The sequence below is a fragment of the Ananas comosus genome, unplaced genomic scaffold (genome assembly GCF_001540865.1).
Source record: "Ananas comosus cultivar F153 unplaced genomic scaffold, ASM154086v1, whole genome shotgun sequence".
NCBI classification, from domain to species: Eukaryota; Viridiplantae; Streptophyta; class Magnoliopsida; order Poales; family Bromeliaceae; genus Ananas; species Ananas comosus.
The window spans coordinates 73314-94103 of record NW_017893373.1 but is presented as its reverse complement, the minus strand read 5'-3'; the positions used below and the strand labels follow the sequence as shown (position 1 = coordinate 94103).

General features: G+C 43.0%; 1 protein-coding gene across 1 annotated transcript in view; it reads left to right on the top strand.

Annotated features, from left to right (window-relative positions):
• Positions 1-9468: 9468 nt before the first annotated feature.
• Positions 9469-20790, top strand: part of LOC109705809 — a 24485-nt gene continuing 13163 nt past the window's right edge. Inside the window, exon 1 of the mRNA XM_020226586.1 lies at positions 9469-9807. Within this exon, the coding sequence (XP_020082175.1) occupies positions 9469-9807 (339 nt within the window). The remainder of the gene's footprint in view (positions 9808-20790) is intronic.

Here is a 20790-nt window from a genome sequence, read left to right as displayed (position 1 = left end):
GGAACAACATTAGACTACTCTGTTGCGCCATAACAGTATAACTTTGCGACGAGTACTTTTTCTCATTCAATCGAATAAAGAGTAAAAACTAATTATATTGTTCTATTATCCCCCGAGAGTGTAAATTTGGAACGAATCGATCTCAACGTTCATAAGAACCAAAATCGGAACAACGTTAGACTACTCAGTTGAGCCCTCACAGTATAACTTTGCAACTAGTATTTTTTCTCATTCAATCGAACATAGAGCAAAACATAATTATATTATTCTATTATACCCTGAGAGTTTTAATTTGGAACGAATCGATGTCAACGTTCACAAGAACCAAAACAGGAACAACCTTAAACTACTTAGTTGTGCCATAACAGTATAACTTTGCGACGAGTACTTTTTCTTATTCTATCGAACAAGGAGTAAAAACTTTCTATTATGCCCCGAGCGTGTAAATTTGGAACGAATTGAGGCCAACGTTCACAAGAACCAAAACCGGAACTACATTAGACGACTCAGTAGCGCCATAACAGTATAACTTTACGACGAGTACTTTTTCTCGTTCAATCGAATAAAGCATAAAACCTAATAATATTGTTCTATTATGCCTCGAGAGTGTAAAATTGGAACTAATCGATGTCAACGTTCACAAGAACCAAAACTGGAACAACCTTAGACTACTCTGTTCCGCCATAACAGTGTAACTTTGCAATGAGTACTTTTTCTCAATCTATCGAACAAGGAGTAAAAGCTTTCTATTATGCCCCGAGGGTGTAAATTTGGAACGAATCGATGTCCGTGTTCACAAGAACCAAACCAGAACAACGTTAGACTACTCAGTTGAGCCCTAATAGTATAACGTTGCAACAAGTCGTTTTTCTCATTCAATCGAACAAAGAGTAAAACCTTATTATATTGTTTTATTATGCCCCGAGAGTATAAATTTGGAACGAATCTATGTCAACACTCACAAGAACAAAAACCGGAACAACATTAGACTACTCTGTTGCGCCATAACAGTATAACTTTGCAACGAGTACTTTTTCTCATTCAATCGAATAAAGAGTAAAACCTAATTATATTGTTCTATTATGCCCCGAGAGTGTAAATTTGGAACGAATCGAGGTCAACGTTCACAAGAACCAAAACCGGAACAACGTTAGACTACTCAATTGAGCCCTAACAGTATAACTTTGCAACTAGAACTTTTTCTCATTTAATTGAAAAAAGAGTAAAACCTAATTATATTGTTCTATTATGCCCCGAGAGTGTAAATTTGGAACGAATCGATGTCAACGTTCACAAGAACCAAAACCGGAACAACATTAGACTACCCAGTTGAGCCCTAACAATATTACTTTGCAACTAGTATTTTTTCTCATTCAATCGAACAAAGAGCAAAACCTAATTATATTGTTCTATTATACCCTGAGAGTTTTAATTTGGAACGAATCGATGTCAACGTTCACAAGAACCAAAATCGGAACAACATTAAACTACTCAATTGCGCTATAATAGTATAACTTTGCAACGAGTACTTTTTCTTATTCTATCGAATAAGGAGTAAAAGCTTTCTATTATGCCCCGAGAGTGTAAATTTGGTACGAATCGATGTCAACGTTCACAAGAACCAAAACCGGAACTACATTAGACTACTCAGTTGCGCCATAACAGTATAACTTTGCGACGAGTACTTTTTCTCGTTCAATCGAATAAAGTGTAAAACCTAATAATATTGTTCTATTATGCACCGAGAGTGTAAATTTGGAACTAATCGATGTCAATGTTCGCAAGAACCAAAACTTGAACAACATTAGACTACTCTGTTGCGCCATAACAGTATAACTTTGCAATGAGCACTTTTTCTTAATCTATCGAACAAGGAGTAAAAGCTTTCTATTATGCCCCGAGAGTGTAAATCTCGGGGACCGGTCTCCCCGAGCTGGGATCGGTCCCTCACTGCGAAAATGGCCCAGTGAGGGCTGTTTCAGAGAATGAAAAGTTGAGGGGGCTATCTGCAAAATGGCCTTAATAGAGGCTGGGGGACTCCTCTCTTCCTCTCATTTGCTCTCTCTCCCTTTCACACTCTTTCACTCTCTCTCTAGGAAAGAAAAGAAGGAGAAGAAGAAGGAGAGAAAGGAGAGGAAGGTAAAGGAGAAGAAGTGGAAGGATAAGTCCAAGAAGAAGAAGAAGAAGGCCTTCTTCCCTCTTTCCTTCAAGCTAGAGCAAGCTTGGAGCTTGGCTTAGAGGTAAGCTCTAAATCCTCTAATGGTGTTTTTAGGGTTTGAGGTTTTTGTTGCTTAGAATTGGTTCAAATGGAACCTAGAGGAGATGAATAGATGGTTCGAGCTCGCAATCGAAGCTCGCACAATAGATTTCCCCCTCGTTGCCATTCTAGGGCACGGATTTGGGATTTTGGTAAATCTAGGGTTTTGATCTATTTTAATAGGTCGCAAACCTAATTGCTAGGTCACGGAACGCGTCGGCGTAGACGGTTTGTCGATCCGACAAGCGAGTGCGGAGAAATCGCCGAATTGAGTACACGAGGGCTCGCTTCGCCCCGAGGAGTTGAAGCGACATGCAGGGACCGCAGCGTCGAGTTTTCTACCGTCGCGGCATCGCCAAGAGGTGGGTGGTGTCCATCCCGAAGCAATCGGGCTCCCTTTTATGTCTTAGTACCTTGTGATCTTGCATCCTGTGTTCTCATGCATTATAGGATAGTGTGCATTGCCTTTCCTTATGCTTTCCTATTTGATGCAATATTATGTATGAACTGCTGGGTATAAGGGAATGATGTGGATTGGGTCGAGACTTGTAATCCTATAGTGCGGCGATGAAAGAATGATACAAGGATTGAAACAAAAGAACGAGTGGCATCTAGTTGTTAGTAAACAAAAGAACGAATGGCATCTAGTTGTTGTGAACCCATTGACTATGGCAATAGTAACCCTAGAGGATAGGGCACCCTTGAGGTGGGAGAATTGGATCATACTCATTGTCTGCTCCCGACTTGTGATGGTCGCTCCACACAAGTAGTGCGCTCCGGAGTCGGTCACGAGGGACAGCCTATGTGGGGTCCCGTGGGATAGGGATAGCCTATTTGGGGTCCCGAGGGATAGCCTATGTGGGATCCCGCAGACGGTCTCGGATTCGTAGTATCGAGACGGCTATGTGAGTAATAGGCGGATCCTTGAATGAGCCACGAGATCAGTGAACAGTAAATAGCTTTACTTCTTGGACATACGAAGAGCTAGTTGATTACCTATTTCATTGTGCATGCATACATTATATACATGATTCGGGCACGGTAGTGTAGCTTACTCTTCTGTTATTATAGCTTTTCAATATCTATCTATCTGTTCATCTACTTGTGCCCGCTTGGACCTAGTGGGGAGACCGGCGGAGTCGGCGGCCGAACCCACTGGGAACTAAGGAAGTTAGTTCTCACCCCACTCTTTTCAGGTTCGAGCTTGGGTGTCCCCAGCGAGCGTGAGGATCGCGGTAAGGGCCCGGCGCCCTAGTTGCATTAGCTATCCACCCGTTTTGCATTAGCTCTACCTTGTATTTATGCTTGAGAGTAGATGTTGTATAGGGTGAGGTTGAGTGCTTGTATTTATATTTTGGAAGAACGTAAAAGATGTAATTAAATGTATTAAGTTGAATGAATGTAATAGATAGAGCTTTCTCTCTTTATCTACTTGTATGTTTCATACTTGTACCTTTGTCACGCCCCGCCCCGAAATCACTACCAATTTGGCACGATTCGGCCGCGGCGACAGACCGCCGAACGGACAGCACCTCCCCTGTCCGCCCAAGGCTCAACAACAGGAATGTGTACAAGAATTTACCCAGGACTTTAAATTCTAAACATACACATTCAACGAGGGCACAAACAGTGCCAACAACAAGAAGAGCAAGTAATCCACAAGATATACGAGTGAAATAAAGAGAGTACTTTACTAACTATTACATTAGTTACATTCATTACATCATTTTTCATCCAAAATACATAGCTCTCCAACCTCACCTACAAGAATCTCTCTCAATACATAGGTGACTAATGCAAAAAGGAAAGCTACTATACTACCACGGTCTCACTGGTCGGGCGCGACGCCCTTGCCGCGGTCCTCTCTCTGCAGCCCTGAACCTACCACTGGAAATAGAGTGGGGTGAGAACTATCTTCCATAGTTCCCAGTGGGCTCGGCCGCCGACTCTGCCGATCTCCCCACTAGGTCCAAGTGGGCACAAGTAACAACAGATAGATAGATAGATAGATATGTATCTGAAAGCTGTAAATGCAGTAGTAGGAAAACTATGCTACTATGCCCATAATCATGAATATGAATGCATGCATCATATAATAAAGGTTTGCTACCATGCTAACAAATTCGATCCATGTTCGAATAGTAATGTTCAATGACATTTATAAACCTTTAACCTTTTTCATTTACCCAATCTGTGGCGAGGCCCTAGGGCTCGCCCATGACTCACCTTCAAATCCCAAAGTGGGGAGGGAGCTCCAAGTGCACCCAAGCCCGGGACCGTCTGCGGACCTCCATGTGGTCCGGACCTCCAAGTGGTCCTAGTCGCGCGACACTCCGGAGTACTCGACGACAATCCCCTCCATGTGGGGATTGGATGGCTATGCCACCCTAAACGCAGACTGTGAGCTAGATCTATCCTCTCCATGTGAGGATACACTGTAACTAGGGTCAACACCCAATCCAATCCTCTCCAAGTGAGGAGGCTCTACAACTAGAGTCAATAACCCAATCGAATCCTCTCCAAGTGAGGACGCCCTACACTAGGGTCAACGACTATCGCGGAATCATCGGTTCCCGACATTCATGCAATGCTATTTAGTTTTCTAAATTCATTGTTCACAAGGCATTTTCTAAGGGATCCACCTATCCCTAGGTCCATCGACCTCTAGTGTTATTTACACTACATTAATGCCACTCGTTATCATTCAATGTTTGGATGCCACTCGTTTGTTCTTTAACAATAACACTACTTTCTATGTCATCAATACCCCCATCGGGTTCATCTCTTTTCTTTCGCACCATAGGATTCACGTCTCGACCCAATCCTCACCTATCTAAGTTACCAAGCGTTCCAAGTACACTAGGTTATCAATTAGAAAGCATAAGGAATGGAGCTACTATGCAATCCTACAATGCAACATGAAGAGATGAGATTAAATGCAATCTAAGACATAGAAAGGAGTTCGAAAGTTTCGGATGACACCCCCCACCTTTTTATCGATGTAGAGGCTTTGGAAATTCTTCTCGGCGAGCTTCGCAAAAAGGCTTTAGCCTTCCTCGCCCGAATCAACACTAGCCCGGCCCGATTTTGCCGAGAACTTCACGTCGGTTCGCCGAATGCCAAAATCGACTTCGCCCCCGCGTTTTGGGACCTATCAATAGGGTTTCCAAGGCTTCAAATGAGATCAATCTCATACTTTTACAAAAACCCCATTTTGGAACCCTAGATTTGCACCTATAGCAAACCACCCCATAAATCCCTAGATTCTTGGGATTGATCTATTTAGAAGCTTGCTTAGGGTCCATTTGACCCATTCCAAGGCATAAAACCCAAAAACCCTAAGTTCTAGAAGCTAGGGTTTAGTAGCTTACCTCAAGAGCTACTCCAATGGGAAGAGGAGAGGGAGATGGAGGTGCTCAAAGCCTTCCTCTTGATCTCCTTCTTCTTCTCCTTCCTTATCTTCCTCTTCTTTTCCTTCCTCTCCTTCTTGTTCTTCTTCTCCTTCTTTCCTTTCTAGAGAGAGAGAGAGAGCAAGAGAGAAATGAGAGTGAGAGAGAGTGAAATGAGAGAGTGTGAGGGAGAGAGAGGGCTCAGCCCACTCAAATAAAGGCCATTTTGCATAAAAGCCCCTCAACTTTCACTCCTGTGCACTGCCCTCACTGGGCAGTTTTCGCGCGGAGGGACCGGTCTCCCCGACTTGGGACCGGTCCCCGAGAGCTTCCCTCGGGCGCACGCGTTCGGGAACCGGTCTCTCCCCGGGAGACCGGTCCTCGGGAGACCGGTCCTCGCCTGGGAGACCGGTCCTCGAGAGCTCGATCTTCAGGACTTAGCCAATTTTTGGCATCTCTCGCTGGGACCACGTTCGGGAACCGGTCTCTCCCTGCCAGGGACCGGTTGCATCACGCAACCCCGCTACGCCCAGCCAGGGGAACCGGTCTCTCACCTGCAGAGACCGGTCCCCGAGAGCAACATCAGCCCAATGATGCAGTTTGCCTCATTTGCTCTCGCGGACTCAACTCCAAGGCACTTTTTGTGCTTTGGACATTCTCAACTCCCACAAAGGGTATACTTTCGACAATCAGTCGATCCTGGATGAAGTACAATCCTCGTATTTCGAGAATTCACTTCCTTACAACCTTGCTCTTAGTTGTTAACACCAGTGGTGCTCCTTGTGATCGTGAATGTTAGGAAGTGAATTCTCGAAACTCGAGGATTAGACTTTGGTTTGGAATCGACTATTCGTCGAGTGTGTAAGCTTCGGAAAGTCCGAAGGTGGTTATAATGCATAAAGTGCATTAAAGAAGGGTCCGCGGGAGTACCAGTGCAAAATCTGCACTGGAGCAGAATTGCTCTCGGGGACCAGTCCTTGGCAGGGAGGGACCGGTTCCATCAGGCTGGGCTGCGGGGGTCTCTGATGAGACCGGTCCCTGGCAGGCAGGGACCGGTTCCCGAACGTTAGCCCAGCGAAAATAGCCGAAATTTGGCTAAGTCCCGAAAACCCAACTCTGGGGAACCGGTCTCTCGGACAAGGACCGGTCTCCCGGGGACCGGTCTCTCAGGCAAGGACCGGTTCCCGAACGCGAAATCCTTCTACCCGAGATGGAAGGCTCTCAGGGACCGGTCTCCCCGAGCTGGGACCGGTCCCTCACTGCGAAAATGCCCAGAGAGGGCTTGTTCAGAAGATGAAAAGTTGACGGAGCTATCTGCAAAATGACCTTTAATAGAGGTTGGGGGACCTCTCTCTCCCTGTCATTTGCTCTTTCTCCCTCCCACACTCTTTCCCTCTCTCTCTCTCTAGAAAGAAAAGAAGGAGAAGAAGAAGGAGAAGAAAGAAAAGAAGGAAAAGAGGAAGAAGTGAAGAAGAAGTCCAAGAAGAAGAAGAAGAAGGTCTTCTTCCCTCTCTCCTTCAAGCTAGAGCGAGCTTGGAGCTTGGCTTAGAGGTAAGCTCCAAACCCACCCATGATAGATTTCTTAGGATTGGGTTTTATTGCTTAGAATTGGTTCAAATGGAACCTAGAGGAGATGAATAGGTGGTTCGGGCTCGCAATCGAAGCTCGCATCACGGATTTCTCCCCCGTTGCCATTCTAGGGCACGGAATTGGGATTTTGGAAATCTAGGGTTTTGATCTAATCTATTAGGTCGCAAACCTAATTGCTAGGTCCCGGAACGCGTCGGCGAAGTCGGTTTCTCGATCCGACGAGCGGGTGCGGAGAAATCGCCGAATCGGGTACTTGAGGGCTCGCTTCGCCCCGAGGAGTTAGGGCGACGCGCAAGAACCGCAACGTCGAGTTTTCTATCATCGTGGCATCACCAAGAGGTGGGTGGCGTCCATCCCGAAGCAATCGGGCTCCCTTCAATGTCTTAGTACATTTCGATTCTGCATCTTGTATTATTGCATTATAGGATGATTGTGCATTGCCTTTCCTTATGCTTTCCTTGATGATATCGTAGCATGTATTGGATACTTGACATAGTGGATCGATAAGGATTGGGTCGAGACTTGTGAATCCTATAGTGCAGAGAAAGAGATGGGCTCAATGGTTGGTCTAATGATAAACAAAGAACGAGTGGCATCTAGTCGATAGTAAACCAATGGACGAGTGGGAATCTAGTTGATAGTGTATAAGAAAACAAGTGATACATGTTAAACTTGGTGTATACGACGCCTATGGACTATATGATGATTGTAACCCTAGAGGATAGGGTATTCTCGAGACGAGGAGATTGGATCATGCTCACGGTCTGTTTTTAAATCTTGTGATGGAAGCCCCACACAAGTAGTGCGCTCCGGAGTTGGTCACGTGGGATTGCCTATTTTGGATCCCAAGGGATTGCCTATTTTGGGTCCCAGCAGACGATCTCGGTTCGTAGTGCGAGTTGACCCTCCATACCTTCGAGATGGCTAGTGAGCAGTAGGCGAGCTTTCAGAGAAGCTACGAGATTAAGAAACAAGTAAATGAGATTGATGAATAAGTGCATAGCTTTACTTTTTGGACATGTTGACGGATTAGTTGTTTACCATTTCATTGTACATGCATCCATATGTTTATGATTCGGGCATAGTAGTGTAGTTTTACTATCTTGTCTTTACCGCTTTGCTTATTACCTATCTATCTACCTGGTTATTTGCTTGTGCCCACTTGGACCTAGTGAGGAGATCGGCGGAGTCGGCGGCCGAACCCACTGGGAACTAAGGAAGTTAGTTCTCACCCCCATTTTGCTACAGGGCCGAGCGCGAGTTCACACGGCGAGCATCGCGGTAAGGGCCTAGCGCCCTAGTTGCATTAGCTTACTTTCCTATTTCTGCATTAGAGTCACCTTTATATGCATTGAGAGTAGATGATGTATAGGATGTGAGATATTCTGGAATGAATGTAAGCTAATGTTTATATTTTGGAAGATGTAAGCTTTATATTATGTTTAGAAGCTTAATGTATAATCAAATTGTATTATAAAGGCTGAATGAATGTAATAGATAGATGTTCCTCTCGTTATCATTACTTGTATATCTTATACTTGTATCTTGCTCTTAGTCGTTTAGCACTGATTGTGCTCCCCTCGTAGTTGTTCAGTGATCATGTATGTATTCAAGTAATTTCCTGGGAACTTGTTGTACATGATCTCGCTGTTGGCCTTGGGCAGACAGGGGAGGTGCTGTCCGTTCGACATCTGTTCGATGCGCCCGAACTGGACCAAATTAGTATCGGTTTCGGGGCGTGACAGATAAAGTGGTATCAGAGCACCAGAGTAAGTAAAGAGAGAGTCTAGAATGACCTAGGAGACCCTAGGCTGGTAAACCCTAAGGTTATAGGGACGTGAGTGAATGTGAACCCATGGCGATGGTGGAAGTTGATTGATTGGGTCGAAGTTGGTGTTATGTCTCTACCCGTGAATAGAGCCGGATCCAAGTGATACTAGTTTCTCGGCTCGTAGCGGTTGTGTCGGCGGCCGACGACGCGGCGCTAAGAGTCCAGAACTGGAACACTTGTGAGCTTCCGCCCGATTTCGTTGTCGGGACGTTTAATTTCGTGAATGTTGAGGAAGTTATCGGATTGAGATAACTAACCGAGTTGTTGCTTTTCAGGAGCAAATGTCCCCAAGGCGTTACGTGCGTAGGTCTGCTCCGGTACCGCCTTCTGCGGAGCCCGCGCAGCCGAGATCGGAGGAAGTGCAGGAGCTGCGGGAGCAGGTCGCTGCAATGTTGGGCGCGATGCAGCGCCAGGAGGCTCGATTCGAGCAACTCCAGGAAGTTGTGGAGCGGCAAGCGGCAGCGGCGACGGCCGCGACGGCGGTAGGAGATCGCGATCCGCCCGCACCTTCGACACCCACGCCGGTAGAGGCTGAGGGTGAGGGCATAGCGGCGGTTCCGATGGCGGCGGTTCCCCCGCTGACAAGTGCGCCTCCGACAGCTTCGGGTTCGGCGACACTCAATACGACGGCTGACGAAGTGGAGCGGGAACGTGCGCTGACGGCTCTGATGAAGTTCATGAAGTTTAAGACACCAACTTTTGAACGGGGAAAAGTGGAGCCGTCGGTGGTGGAGTCTTGGGTAGACTCTATGGAGACCATCTTCGAGGACCTATACACCCCGGAGAAAGATAAGGTGCCTTTCGCCACACATTGCCTCGACAAGGCGACGAAGGTGTGGTGGAAGCGGTTGAAGCGGGATCGACCCTCTGACCTTCCACCAATGCTCTGGGAGGAGTTTAAGAAGGAGATGTTTGAAAATTATTTCCCCGACACCGAAAAGCGAAGGCTAAAGGAGAGGTTTCGCAAATTGAGGCAAGGGGTTCGTTCGGTGGCGGACTACTAACAGGAGTTCTCCCACATTAGACTACTCTGTTGCACCATTACAGTATAACTTTGTAACGAGTACTTTTTCTCATTCTATCGAATAAGGAGTAAAAGCTTTCTATTATGCCCCGAGAGTGTAAATTTGGAACGAAACGATGTCAACGTTCACAAGAACCAAAATCGGAGCAACGTCAGACTACTCAGTTGAGCCTTAACAGTATAACTTTGCAACTAGAGCTTTTTCTATTCTAATAATCAAAGAGCAAATACCTAATTATTTGTTCTATTATGGCACCGAGGGTTGTAAATTTTGGAACGAATCGATGGTCAAGTTCAGAAGAACATAATCGAAACAAAATTAGATACTAGTTGCGCTACGTACAACTTTGAAACTGAGTACTTTTTCTCATTGAAGAATAGGAGTAAAACTAATTATATTGTTTATTTGCCGAGATGTGTAAATTTGAACGAAATCGAGTGTCAAGGTTCACAAGAAGCCAAAACGGAAAATTGGACTACTCTGTCGCCAACAGGTTAATTTTAAACGATACTTTTTCTCATCTATTCGAACAAGGAGTAAAGCTTTATTAATCATGAGAGTGTAATTTGGAACGAATCCGATTGTCACGTTCACAAGAACCAAACCGGAAAACGTTGATAAGTTGAGCTAACCTTATAATTGCAACTAGTTATTTTTTATTCATCGAACAAGAGTAACCTATTATAATTGTTTCTATTTTGCCGGAGTGTAATTGGAACGATCGATGTCACGTTATACAAGAACTAACCGGAAAACATTATGATACTTGCTTGACGCATATACATTAACTTTGTACGGAGTATTTTTTTTCATTCTATCGAAGAAGAGTAAAGCTTTCTATTTGCCCGAGAGTGTAAATATGGAACGACCTGATGTCAAGGGTTAATTAAGAACCAAAATCGGAGCAGCAACGTTAGACTACTCAAATTGGCCTTAAATTTAAATTGCAACTAGATTTTTCTATTCGATCGACAAAGAAGCAAAATAATTTATTTTTTGTTATTTCCGAAAGTGTAATGTAATTTTGGAGAACGATTATCGATGTCAAAGTTCAGAAGACCAAGAACTGGAATAATTAGGACGTATGTTGCGCCCATAACAGTACAACTGTTGCAACGAGCCTTTTTCTATTGAAGTCGGAGATAGGTGTAAAACTTTATATTGTTCTATTTGCCCGGGAGAGTTTGTAAATTTTTGGGAACGAATCGATGTCAAAGTTCAGCAGGAACGAAACCGGAAATATTTTAGACTATTTGTTTCCGCCATAAAGTTATAACTTTACTAACGAGTTACTTTTTCTGATCTATCAAGCAAGCTAAGTAAAGCTATTATTATTCCCTGAGAGTGTATTTGGAACGAATCAATTGTCAAGTTACAAGAAAACGGTAATAGTTGGACTCTCAGTGTGAGCCTAACAGTATAACTGAATATATTTTTTTATTCAATCGACAAGAGTAAACCTGATTATATTGTTCTTTATGCCGGAAGTGTAAATTTGGACGAATCGTGTCAACGTTCCAAGAACAACAATCGGAAAACATTAGATACTCTGTTTACGACATACAGTATAATTTGAATCGAGTACTTTTTTTATTTAATGGAATAAAGCAGTAAATGTCTAATTACTTTTTTTCTATTTACCCCGGAGTGTAAATTTGGAATGAATCGATATGTCATCGTTCAAGAATAAATGGAAAACATTAGATTACTCTGTTGCGCCATAAAAGTTAATTTGAACGAAGTCTTTTTCTCATTCTATTCGAAAGAGTATAGCTTTTCTATTACGCCCGGGTGGAGGTGTAAATTTGGAACCGATATCGATTGTCAACGTTCCAAGACCAAACCGGAACAAGTTAGATACTCAGTTGAGCGTACTTAACATTAAACTGTCTTTTTCTCATTCAATGACAAAGAGTAAAACCTTATTTTATTGTTCTATTTTGCCCGGAGTGTAATTTGGACGATCGATGTCAATGTTTACAAGAACTAAAACCGGACAAATTTAGTGTAATACCAACTGAACTTATGCAAATTGGAAGTTCGTAGTGTGAGGAAGGATATGTTGATCTTATCTATATGTTAAAAGGCTTGGGCAAGGTTATTGGACAGTTAGGGGATTGGATGGTAAAGAGAAGTGATTGTGGCACTTTTTCTGTAATTTGTTGTGTACCGGTACAGGCATTATGCTGTTACCGGAATTTAGCAGCTATAGCGCAGCAGCTGGTGTGGCAGCAGGGCTTTTTGGTCTTTGGGTATTGATTTTATTTATGACTCCAGTCGACCACGTGTGTCAGTGAAGTTTGCTTAGACCCTGTTGAAGCAGCTTACTTTTCATTTCTCTCTCTAGGGTTTCTCTCCCTTCGATTGGAGATCGCCGAATGAGTTTATTTTCTTGCGCGTCGTCGCTCGCTGGTTTGGAAACGCCAGGGGAGTTTTGGGTGTGGGTGGGAGTATCTTTACTGAGTTTCGTTATTGAGGTTTTCCCCGGGAAATTGAATTGTTTGAAGAGCGGTAATTAGCTTAATTCTCTTTGATTGTGGTTTCGTATTGAATTTTTCGCTGATTGGATTTCCCTTGCTTTCCAACTGATGTAGGGGCTGTTCGTATGTAGAGAGTTTTTCGGTATGTTTCAGTGAAAGTTGCTTTAAGGTGACAGGGTTAAATTAGTTATTATGAGTATTTCAAGCTATTTGCACTACTGAGTAACTTAACGCGTTGGAAGGATGTATTCGAGCAGGTTTGCGGGGAAAACTTTTTTTTTTACTTTGAGCTGAACTGTGTCTTAGAGTTGGTTTGGAGGGATTTTTACTGGGGTAGCGGAATTAGTTAGAATGATTCAAGATTTCGGCTTTTAATGCGTTATACTGCATTTTGTAACCATTTGATGTCGTTTTGCAGCGGCTACGATTGGGTTGGATTGTGTTCGGTGAGTTGTGATGACTCTTAGGGATACATTTGAGGTATAATGTAACCCAAACCAGGATTCAATTACTAGCTTTTTATTAAGCATGTTTTGCCGAAATTGGATAGATCTTAATGTAATGTCTCGAGCCGGTTCTGATGCTTTTTTTCAGCAGGTTTGAAGCTAGTAGAGTATGAATTTCGGGACGTAGTGGAATGATTTGAGACTGTAATAGGGGGTTTGACCTACTAAGCAAGTGAAGCTACCCTATGTTCTATATTTCTTTAATTTATATAGTGTTGGTTTTTGTACTATATGGTCGCTAAGGATTTGAAACAGTCTGTGTTATACGTTTGAATAAGGGAAATGGAACTCCATGAAGTAGAGACTCATGCCTATTTGTTTTATGTCAGTGTGTTTTGTTAGTTCAATTGAGTAATATGGACTTATTATGTCTTCAGTAATAGCAACAATGCATTACTTGTGATGTTGATTAGTACATGGAGATTTAGAAAGTTCTAATGCCATTATGATAGTTATTCAATGTGCTTTTAATCTAGTGGGATGCTAGCTATTGTATTGTTTTATATTAGAATTCCGATAATAGATCGTAGAGTGTAAGAAATAGGGATACTATGCATAATGTTTGGCTTGTTTGGACTATGGGACTTTGTTGTTAGCATCGTGCTAATTCGACACGTTGTGTAGGTCGCTCCCTCAGCGGCTCGGAGTTGGCTACGGAGTGATTGCTGCCGTGCGGGTTGGGTGACGGAAGTGGGATTGCTGGGGTGTATTACTTACACGGTTCATTTAGGCACGGCGAAGCTGGACTATTTGAGGATGGTCCTTACGAATGAAAATAAAGTACTAATGCAAGGACCGTATGATGTGTTAGTTATGTGATATTAGTATTTAGTTACAATCATGTTTGCTCTTTTTATGAGTAGTTGCTATGCTTCGATTATTTAGTTGTTCATTATGTAGAATCATGTTTACGATGTTGATTAGATGCGATTACCTGTTAACACTGCTGTAATATAGTGCAATTATCGCTTCTTTCATTTAGTACTATGAGTGCTAGTGGTGTAATTCGCTGAGTGTGGCGGACTTACCACTGGGACATATTGTTAATAGTTTCGCTTTTTATTGTTGCATGTTTTTACAGGCCGTTACAGGCAGGGCTAGGGATCGTGGTAAGGGAGTGCGTCTGCTTAGACATTGCTAGGAGGTGCTATCCGATACTTGTACTCGGGTCGGCTAATGGTGTGTCGTTTATAGGAGACTATGCATTTAAATATTATGTGATGTACCCTGTGTTGTATATGAGTCTTTGGATCCAGATGTTATAGTTTTAGTACTTTCTTTTGTACTTATATTTTGAGTTGGATACTCTTGTTCTTTTGTTGATAGTCCTGTTGACTTATACATGCTCTGATATCAGGATAGGAATTTTCTATGTTTTCTCCTATCGACTCGCTTTCTTGTAGACGCTTTATATACTGTAGGTGTATGGCGGGTCTGTGCACGTACCGGATATGCTTCCGCTGGTACCCGGGCGTGACAGATTATAGTGGTATCAGAGCCTAGGGTTGAGTCTTAGTAGACCTAGTAAACCTTAGGCTGGTTGGACTATAAGAATAGGCTCGTGAGAGACGAGGTCTAGTTGAGGTTGTTGTTAGCGAAAGTACTTTGATTGGGTAAGGTATAAACTCCGAATAGTAGGAGTTTGATCGGAATGTGCAATTACTAACTTTGCAGAGGGCCACGTTGGCGGCCGACAACGTGACATCGGAAGTTAGTACGCGTTACATTTCATTTCTTTCGCTTGATTAGTTGGTTTATACCTGAAGTAAAGGTTCAATAGTATAGGTTTTATTAATCTATATTTGTTTTCGGTGCTGCAGCTGAAGATGCCTTTGACTCGTTCGCAAGCCGCCGGGACAGCTGAGGCGGCGGATGCAGAGGAAGTGGGGACCTCCGTTACTTCTGGATCCAGTGGGATCCATGAGTTGTAGGATCAGCTCACAAAGCTGACGAATTTGGTTGCTCAGCAGGCTGCGGCAGCGCGACAGTAGATGGATGCCGCGCGTCGACAGGAGGACAGGATGAAGAGGTTAGAGGATTTACTACTGCGGTAGACGACCGACAGAGAGATTCCTGATCCTATACCTACAGTACCAGACAGGGATGCGACAGTGAGAGCACAGTCACCAGTACCTGACACACCCCCAGTAGCTCCGAGGGCAGAGACCCGACAGGAGACAGTAGTACCACCACCAGTACCTGTAGCGGCATCAGGGACAGTGTTACCAGAGATGGTGGGGACTGAGGAGCGAGAGCGGATTATGGAACAATTGAACGAATTCCGTCGTTGCAACCCTCGTATTTTTGACAGAGAAAAAGCTGATCATTGGGTAGTCGAGAAATGGCTGATGCACATGGAGAAACTGTTTTATGATACTTTCGTCGAGGAGCGATATCGGGTTTGGTTTGCGACACACCACCTCGATGGCGAGGCTTACAGGTGGTGGGTGGATATTCGTGAGGAACCACGTACTGATTTGTCCGCTATTACCTGGACGAGGTTCAAGGAATTACTGTTGACTACCTATTTTCCTCAGAGTGTAAAAAGGCAAATGGAAAGGGACTTAAGAAACTTGAGATAGGGGGACAGGACAGTAGCTGAGTATGAACGAGAGTTCTCCCGATTACTGCATTGTGTTCCTTTTGTGGTCCGAGATGATGAGGATAAGGCTCGGATTTTCGAGGTAGGTTTACGGCCGGCGATTTTCAGATTGGTCCAGGCGTCAAACCTTTCCACTTAGAGGGAAGTAGTGAACCGGGCTTTGATTGTGGAGAAGGGGGCGAAAATTATGAAGGAAAGAGATATTGTGGATCGAAGTAAAGGAAAACGGCCAGCAGCTGAGAGCAGTGGTCAGCAACCCTTCAGGAGACCGCCGAAGTATCCGTGGGGCCAGCCGGGCCAATCAAGAGGTCGAGGTTCTTCAGCACGTCGTGGAGCACCCGAGCGGCGTCCACCGCCGCGTTGTGTTATCTGAGTAGGCCTCACGTACCGCCACAGTGTCCACAACGTGGGGGTAAGTGCTTCCTTTGTGGTCAGGAGGGCCACTTTCGCTCAGAGTGCCCGAGAGGTTCTTCACCTGCACCTTCATCGGCATCAGCACCTGCATCTTTAGCTCCGAGCCAAGGGACCCCGACAGCACCCTCGCAGTACAGACGACCACCGGGACAGCGGCAGTCTGATAGTCCTCGGCAGGGTTCGAGTGGGCGTATGTATGCCGCCCAGACAGAGGAGGCCGCGGCAGCAGAGGAGGTCGTAGCAGGTATCATTATGCTTTATGATATTCGTGTTCGTGCATTATTTGATACTAGTGCTTCGCATTCTTTTATTGATCGGCAGTTCGCCGAGTTGCATAGCATTCAGGTAGTACCTACTTTGCATCTGGGACGAGTGATTGTACCCGACATACCCTAGATGTTCGTGAGTTCTGCCCTCGCTGCCCAATTCGGGTAGGCGATTGGATTATGCCAGTGGATCTTTTGGCACTACACAAACTTGGAGAGTTTGATGTAGTATTGGGTATGGATTGGTTGACCCAGTATTATGCCACCATAGATTGCACGAACAGAACGGTGACCTTTAGGGAGCCGGGTTAGCAGGAGTTTATTTATAAGGGGTGTCAGAGTTCATCGTTCGCAATGACTATTAGTTCTTCGCGAGCATGACAGTTGATTCGGAGGGGCTGTGTAGCCTATTTGGCTAGTATTTCTGTGAGTGACGGAGGAACCGTTAAGATTGATGATATTCCGGTTGTGCGGGAGTTCGGGGATGTGTTTCCAGCTGAGTTGCCGGGTATGCCACCTGATAGGGAAGTTGAGTTTGTGATAGATCTTGTCCCTGGGACTACCCCAATTTCAAAAGCACCCTATAGGATAGCACCCGCTGAATTGAAAGAGCTGAAGGCACAATTACAAGATTTATTGGATAAGGGTTTCATTCGACCGAGTGTGTCACCTTGGGGAGCACCGGTATTATTTGTTAAGAAAAAGGATGGATCACTTCGATTGTGTGTGGATTATCGAGAAATCAACAAAGTTACAATCAAGAATAAATATCCATTACCCAGAATCGATGATTTATTCGATCAGCTGCAAGGATCGAAAGTGTATTCTAAGATTGATTTGCAATCAGGTTATCATTAGCTTAAGATCAAGCCTGAAGAGGTTTCCAAGACCGCTTTTAGGACACGATATGGGCATTATGAATTTACAGTTATGCCATTTGGACTGACAAATGCCCCAGCAGTCTTTATGGATTTAATGAATCGTGTTTTTAAGCCCTATTTGGATAGGTTTGTGGTCGTGTTTATCGACAATATCTTGATATATTCTCGAAGTGACGAGGAGCATGAAAATCATCTAAGAGTGGTATTACAAGCACTTCGAGAAAAGAAATTGTTTGCAAAGTTAAAGAAATGTGAATTTTGGCTTCGAGAAGTGGCATTTCTGGGACATGTAATTTCTGAAATAGGAATCGCAGTGGACCCAAAGAAGATTGAAGCGATTAAAGATTGGCCTAGGCCGACTAATGTCACCGAGATTCGGAGTTTCCTTGGTTTGGCCGGATACTACTGAAGTTTTGTAGAAGGATTTGCAAAGATGTCTACGTCTCTCACTCGACTTACACATAAAGGAGCTAAATTCCTATGGAATGAAGCTTGCGAAAGAAGCTTTCAAGAGCTGAAGGAGCGATTGACCACCGACTCGATTTTAGATTGCGCCATAATAGTATAATTTTGTAACGAGTACTTTTTCTCATTCTATAGAACAAGGAATAAAAGCTTTCTATTATGCACCGAGAGTGTAAATTTGGAACGAATCGATGTCAACGTTCACAAGAACCAAAACCGGAACAACGTTAGACTACTTAGTTGAGCCCTAACACTATAACATTACAACTAGTACTTTTTCTCATTCAATCGAACAAAGAGAAAAACCTTATTATATTGTTCTATTTTGCCCCGAGAGTGAAAATTTGGAACGAATCGATGTCAACGTTAACAAGAACTAAAACCGGAACAACATTAGACTACTCTGTTGCGCCATAACAAAATAACTTAGCAACGAGTACTTTTTCTCACTCTATCGAACAAGGAGTAAAAGCTTTCTATTATGCCCCGAGAGTGTAAATTTGGAACGAAACGATGTCAACGTTCACAAGAACCAAAACCGGAACGACGTTACACTACTCATTTGACCCCTCAACAGTAATAATTTGCAACTAGAGTTTTCTCATTCAAGTCGAACAAAAGAGCAAAAACCTAATTATATTGTCTATTATTCCCCGAGATGTGTAAATTGGAACTGAATCGACTGTCAAAGTTACAAAGACCGCAAAACCGAAGCTAAATTAACTACTCAGTTCGCATAGAACAGATAAACTTGGCAACGAGTACTTTTCTCATTGAATCGAATAAAGAGTAAACCTAATCATATATCTTATATGCCCGCGAGAGTGTAAATTTGGAACAATGCGAAGTTAAAATTACATTATGAACCAAACCGGAACAACATTAGTCTTACTCTGTGCGCCATAATAGTATATAACTTTGCACGAGACTTTTTGCTATTACTATCGAACAAAGTACAACATCTTTCTATTATGCCCCCGAGAGTGAAATTTTGGAAGCGAAACATGTCAACGTTTCTACGAGAAAGCCAACGGTTCGTGTTTGCTCCTGATCTAAGTCCTGATCATATACGCTCAACCGACAACGTAAATTCTACTCAGTTGAAGCTCCTAACAGTATATACTTTGGTCAACTAAACTTTTCTCTTTAATCGGACAAGAGCAAAACCTAATATATTGTTCCTTATGCCCCGTAGTGAAATTGGAAACAATCAATGTCAAGTTCACAAAACAAAACTCGGTAACTAAATTAGAACTACTCAAAACGCCAATAAACAAATACTTTTAACTTGAGTTACATTTTTCTCATTCTATGGCATCAATGGAATAAAAGCTTCTATTATGCCCCGAGAGTGTAAATTTGGAACGAATCGATGTCAACGTTCACAAGAACCAAAACCGGAACAACATTAGACTACTCTGTTGCGCCATAACAGTATAACGTTGTAATTAGTACTTTTTCTAATTCATTCGAACATGGAGTAAAAACTTTCTATCATGCCCCGAGAGTGTAAATTTGGAATGAATCGATGTCAACGTTCACAAGAACCAAAACTGAAACAACGTTAGACTACTCAGTTGAGCCCTAACAGTATAACTTTGTAACTAGTATTTTTTCTTACTCAATCGAACAAAAAGCAAAACCTAATTATATTGCTCTATTATACCCCGAGAGTTTTAATTTGGAACGAATCGATGTCAACGTTCACAAGAACCAAAATCGGAACAACATTAGACTACTCAGTTGCGCCATAACAGTATAACTTTGGAACGAGTACTTTTTCTCGTTCAATTGAATAAAGCGTAAAATCTAATAATATTGTTCTATTATGCCCCGAGAGTATAAATTTGGAACGAATCGATGTCAACGTTCACAAGAACCAAAATCGGAACAACATTAGACTACTCTGTTGCGCCATAACAGTATAACTTTGCAACGAGTACTTTTTCTCATTCAGTCGAATAAAGAGTAAATTCTAATTATATTTTTCTATTATGCCCCAGGACTGTAAATTTTGAACGAATCGAGGTTAACGTTCACAAAAACCAAAATCGGAAAAATATTAGACTATTCTGTTGCGCCGTAACAGTATAACTTTGCAACGAGGACTTTTCCTCAATCTATCGAATAAGGAGTAAAAGCTTTCTATTTTGCCCTGAGAGGGTAAATTTGGAACGAATTGATGTCAACTTTCACACGAACGAAAACAGGAACAATATTAGACTATTCGGTTGCGCCAAAACAGTATAACTTTGCAACGAGTACTTTTTCTGAATCTATCGAATAAGGAGTAAAAGCTTTCTATTTTGCCCCAAGAGTGTAAATTTGGAACGAATCGATGTCAACGTTCACAAGAACCAAAACCGTAACAACGTTAGACTACTCAGTTGAGCCCTAACACTATAACATTGCAACTAGTACTTTTCATCATTCAATCGAACAAAGGGTAAAACCTAATTATATTGTTCTATTTTGCCTCGAGAGTGTAAATTTGGAACGAATCGATGTCAACGTTAACAAGAACTAAAACCGGAACAACATTAGACTACTCTGTTGCGCCATAACAGAAATACTTTGCAACGAGTACTTTTTCTCATTCTTTCGAACAAGGAGTAAAAACTTTCTATTATGCCCGAGAGTGTAAATTTGGAACGAAATGATGTCAACGTTCACAAGAACCAAAATCGGAGCAACGTTAGACTACTCAGTTGAGCCTTAACAGTATAACTTTGCAACTAGAGGTTTTTCTCATTCAATCGAACAAAGAGCAAAACCTAATTATATTGTTCTATTATGCCTCGAGAGTGTAAATTTGGAACGAATCGATGTCAAAGTTCAGAAGAACCAAAACCGGAACTAAATTAGACTACTCAGTTGCGCCATAACAGTACAACTTTGCAACGAGCACTTTTTCTCATTGAATCGAATAAGGAGTAAAACCTAATTATATTGTTCTATTATGCCCCGAGAGTGTAAATTTGGAACGAATCGATGTCAGAGTTCACAAGAACCAAAACCGGAAAAACATTAGACTACTCTGTTCTGCCATAACAGTATAACTTTACAACGAGTACTTTTTCTCAT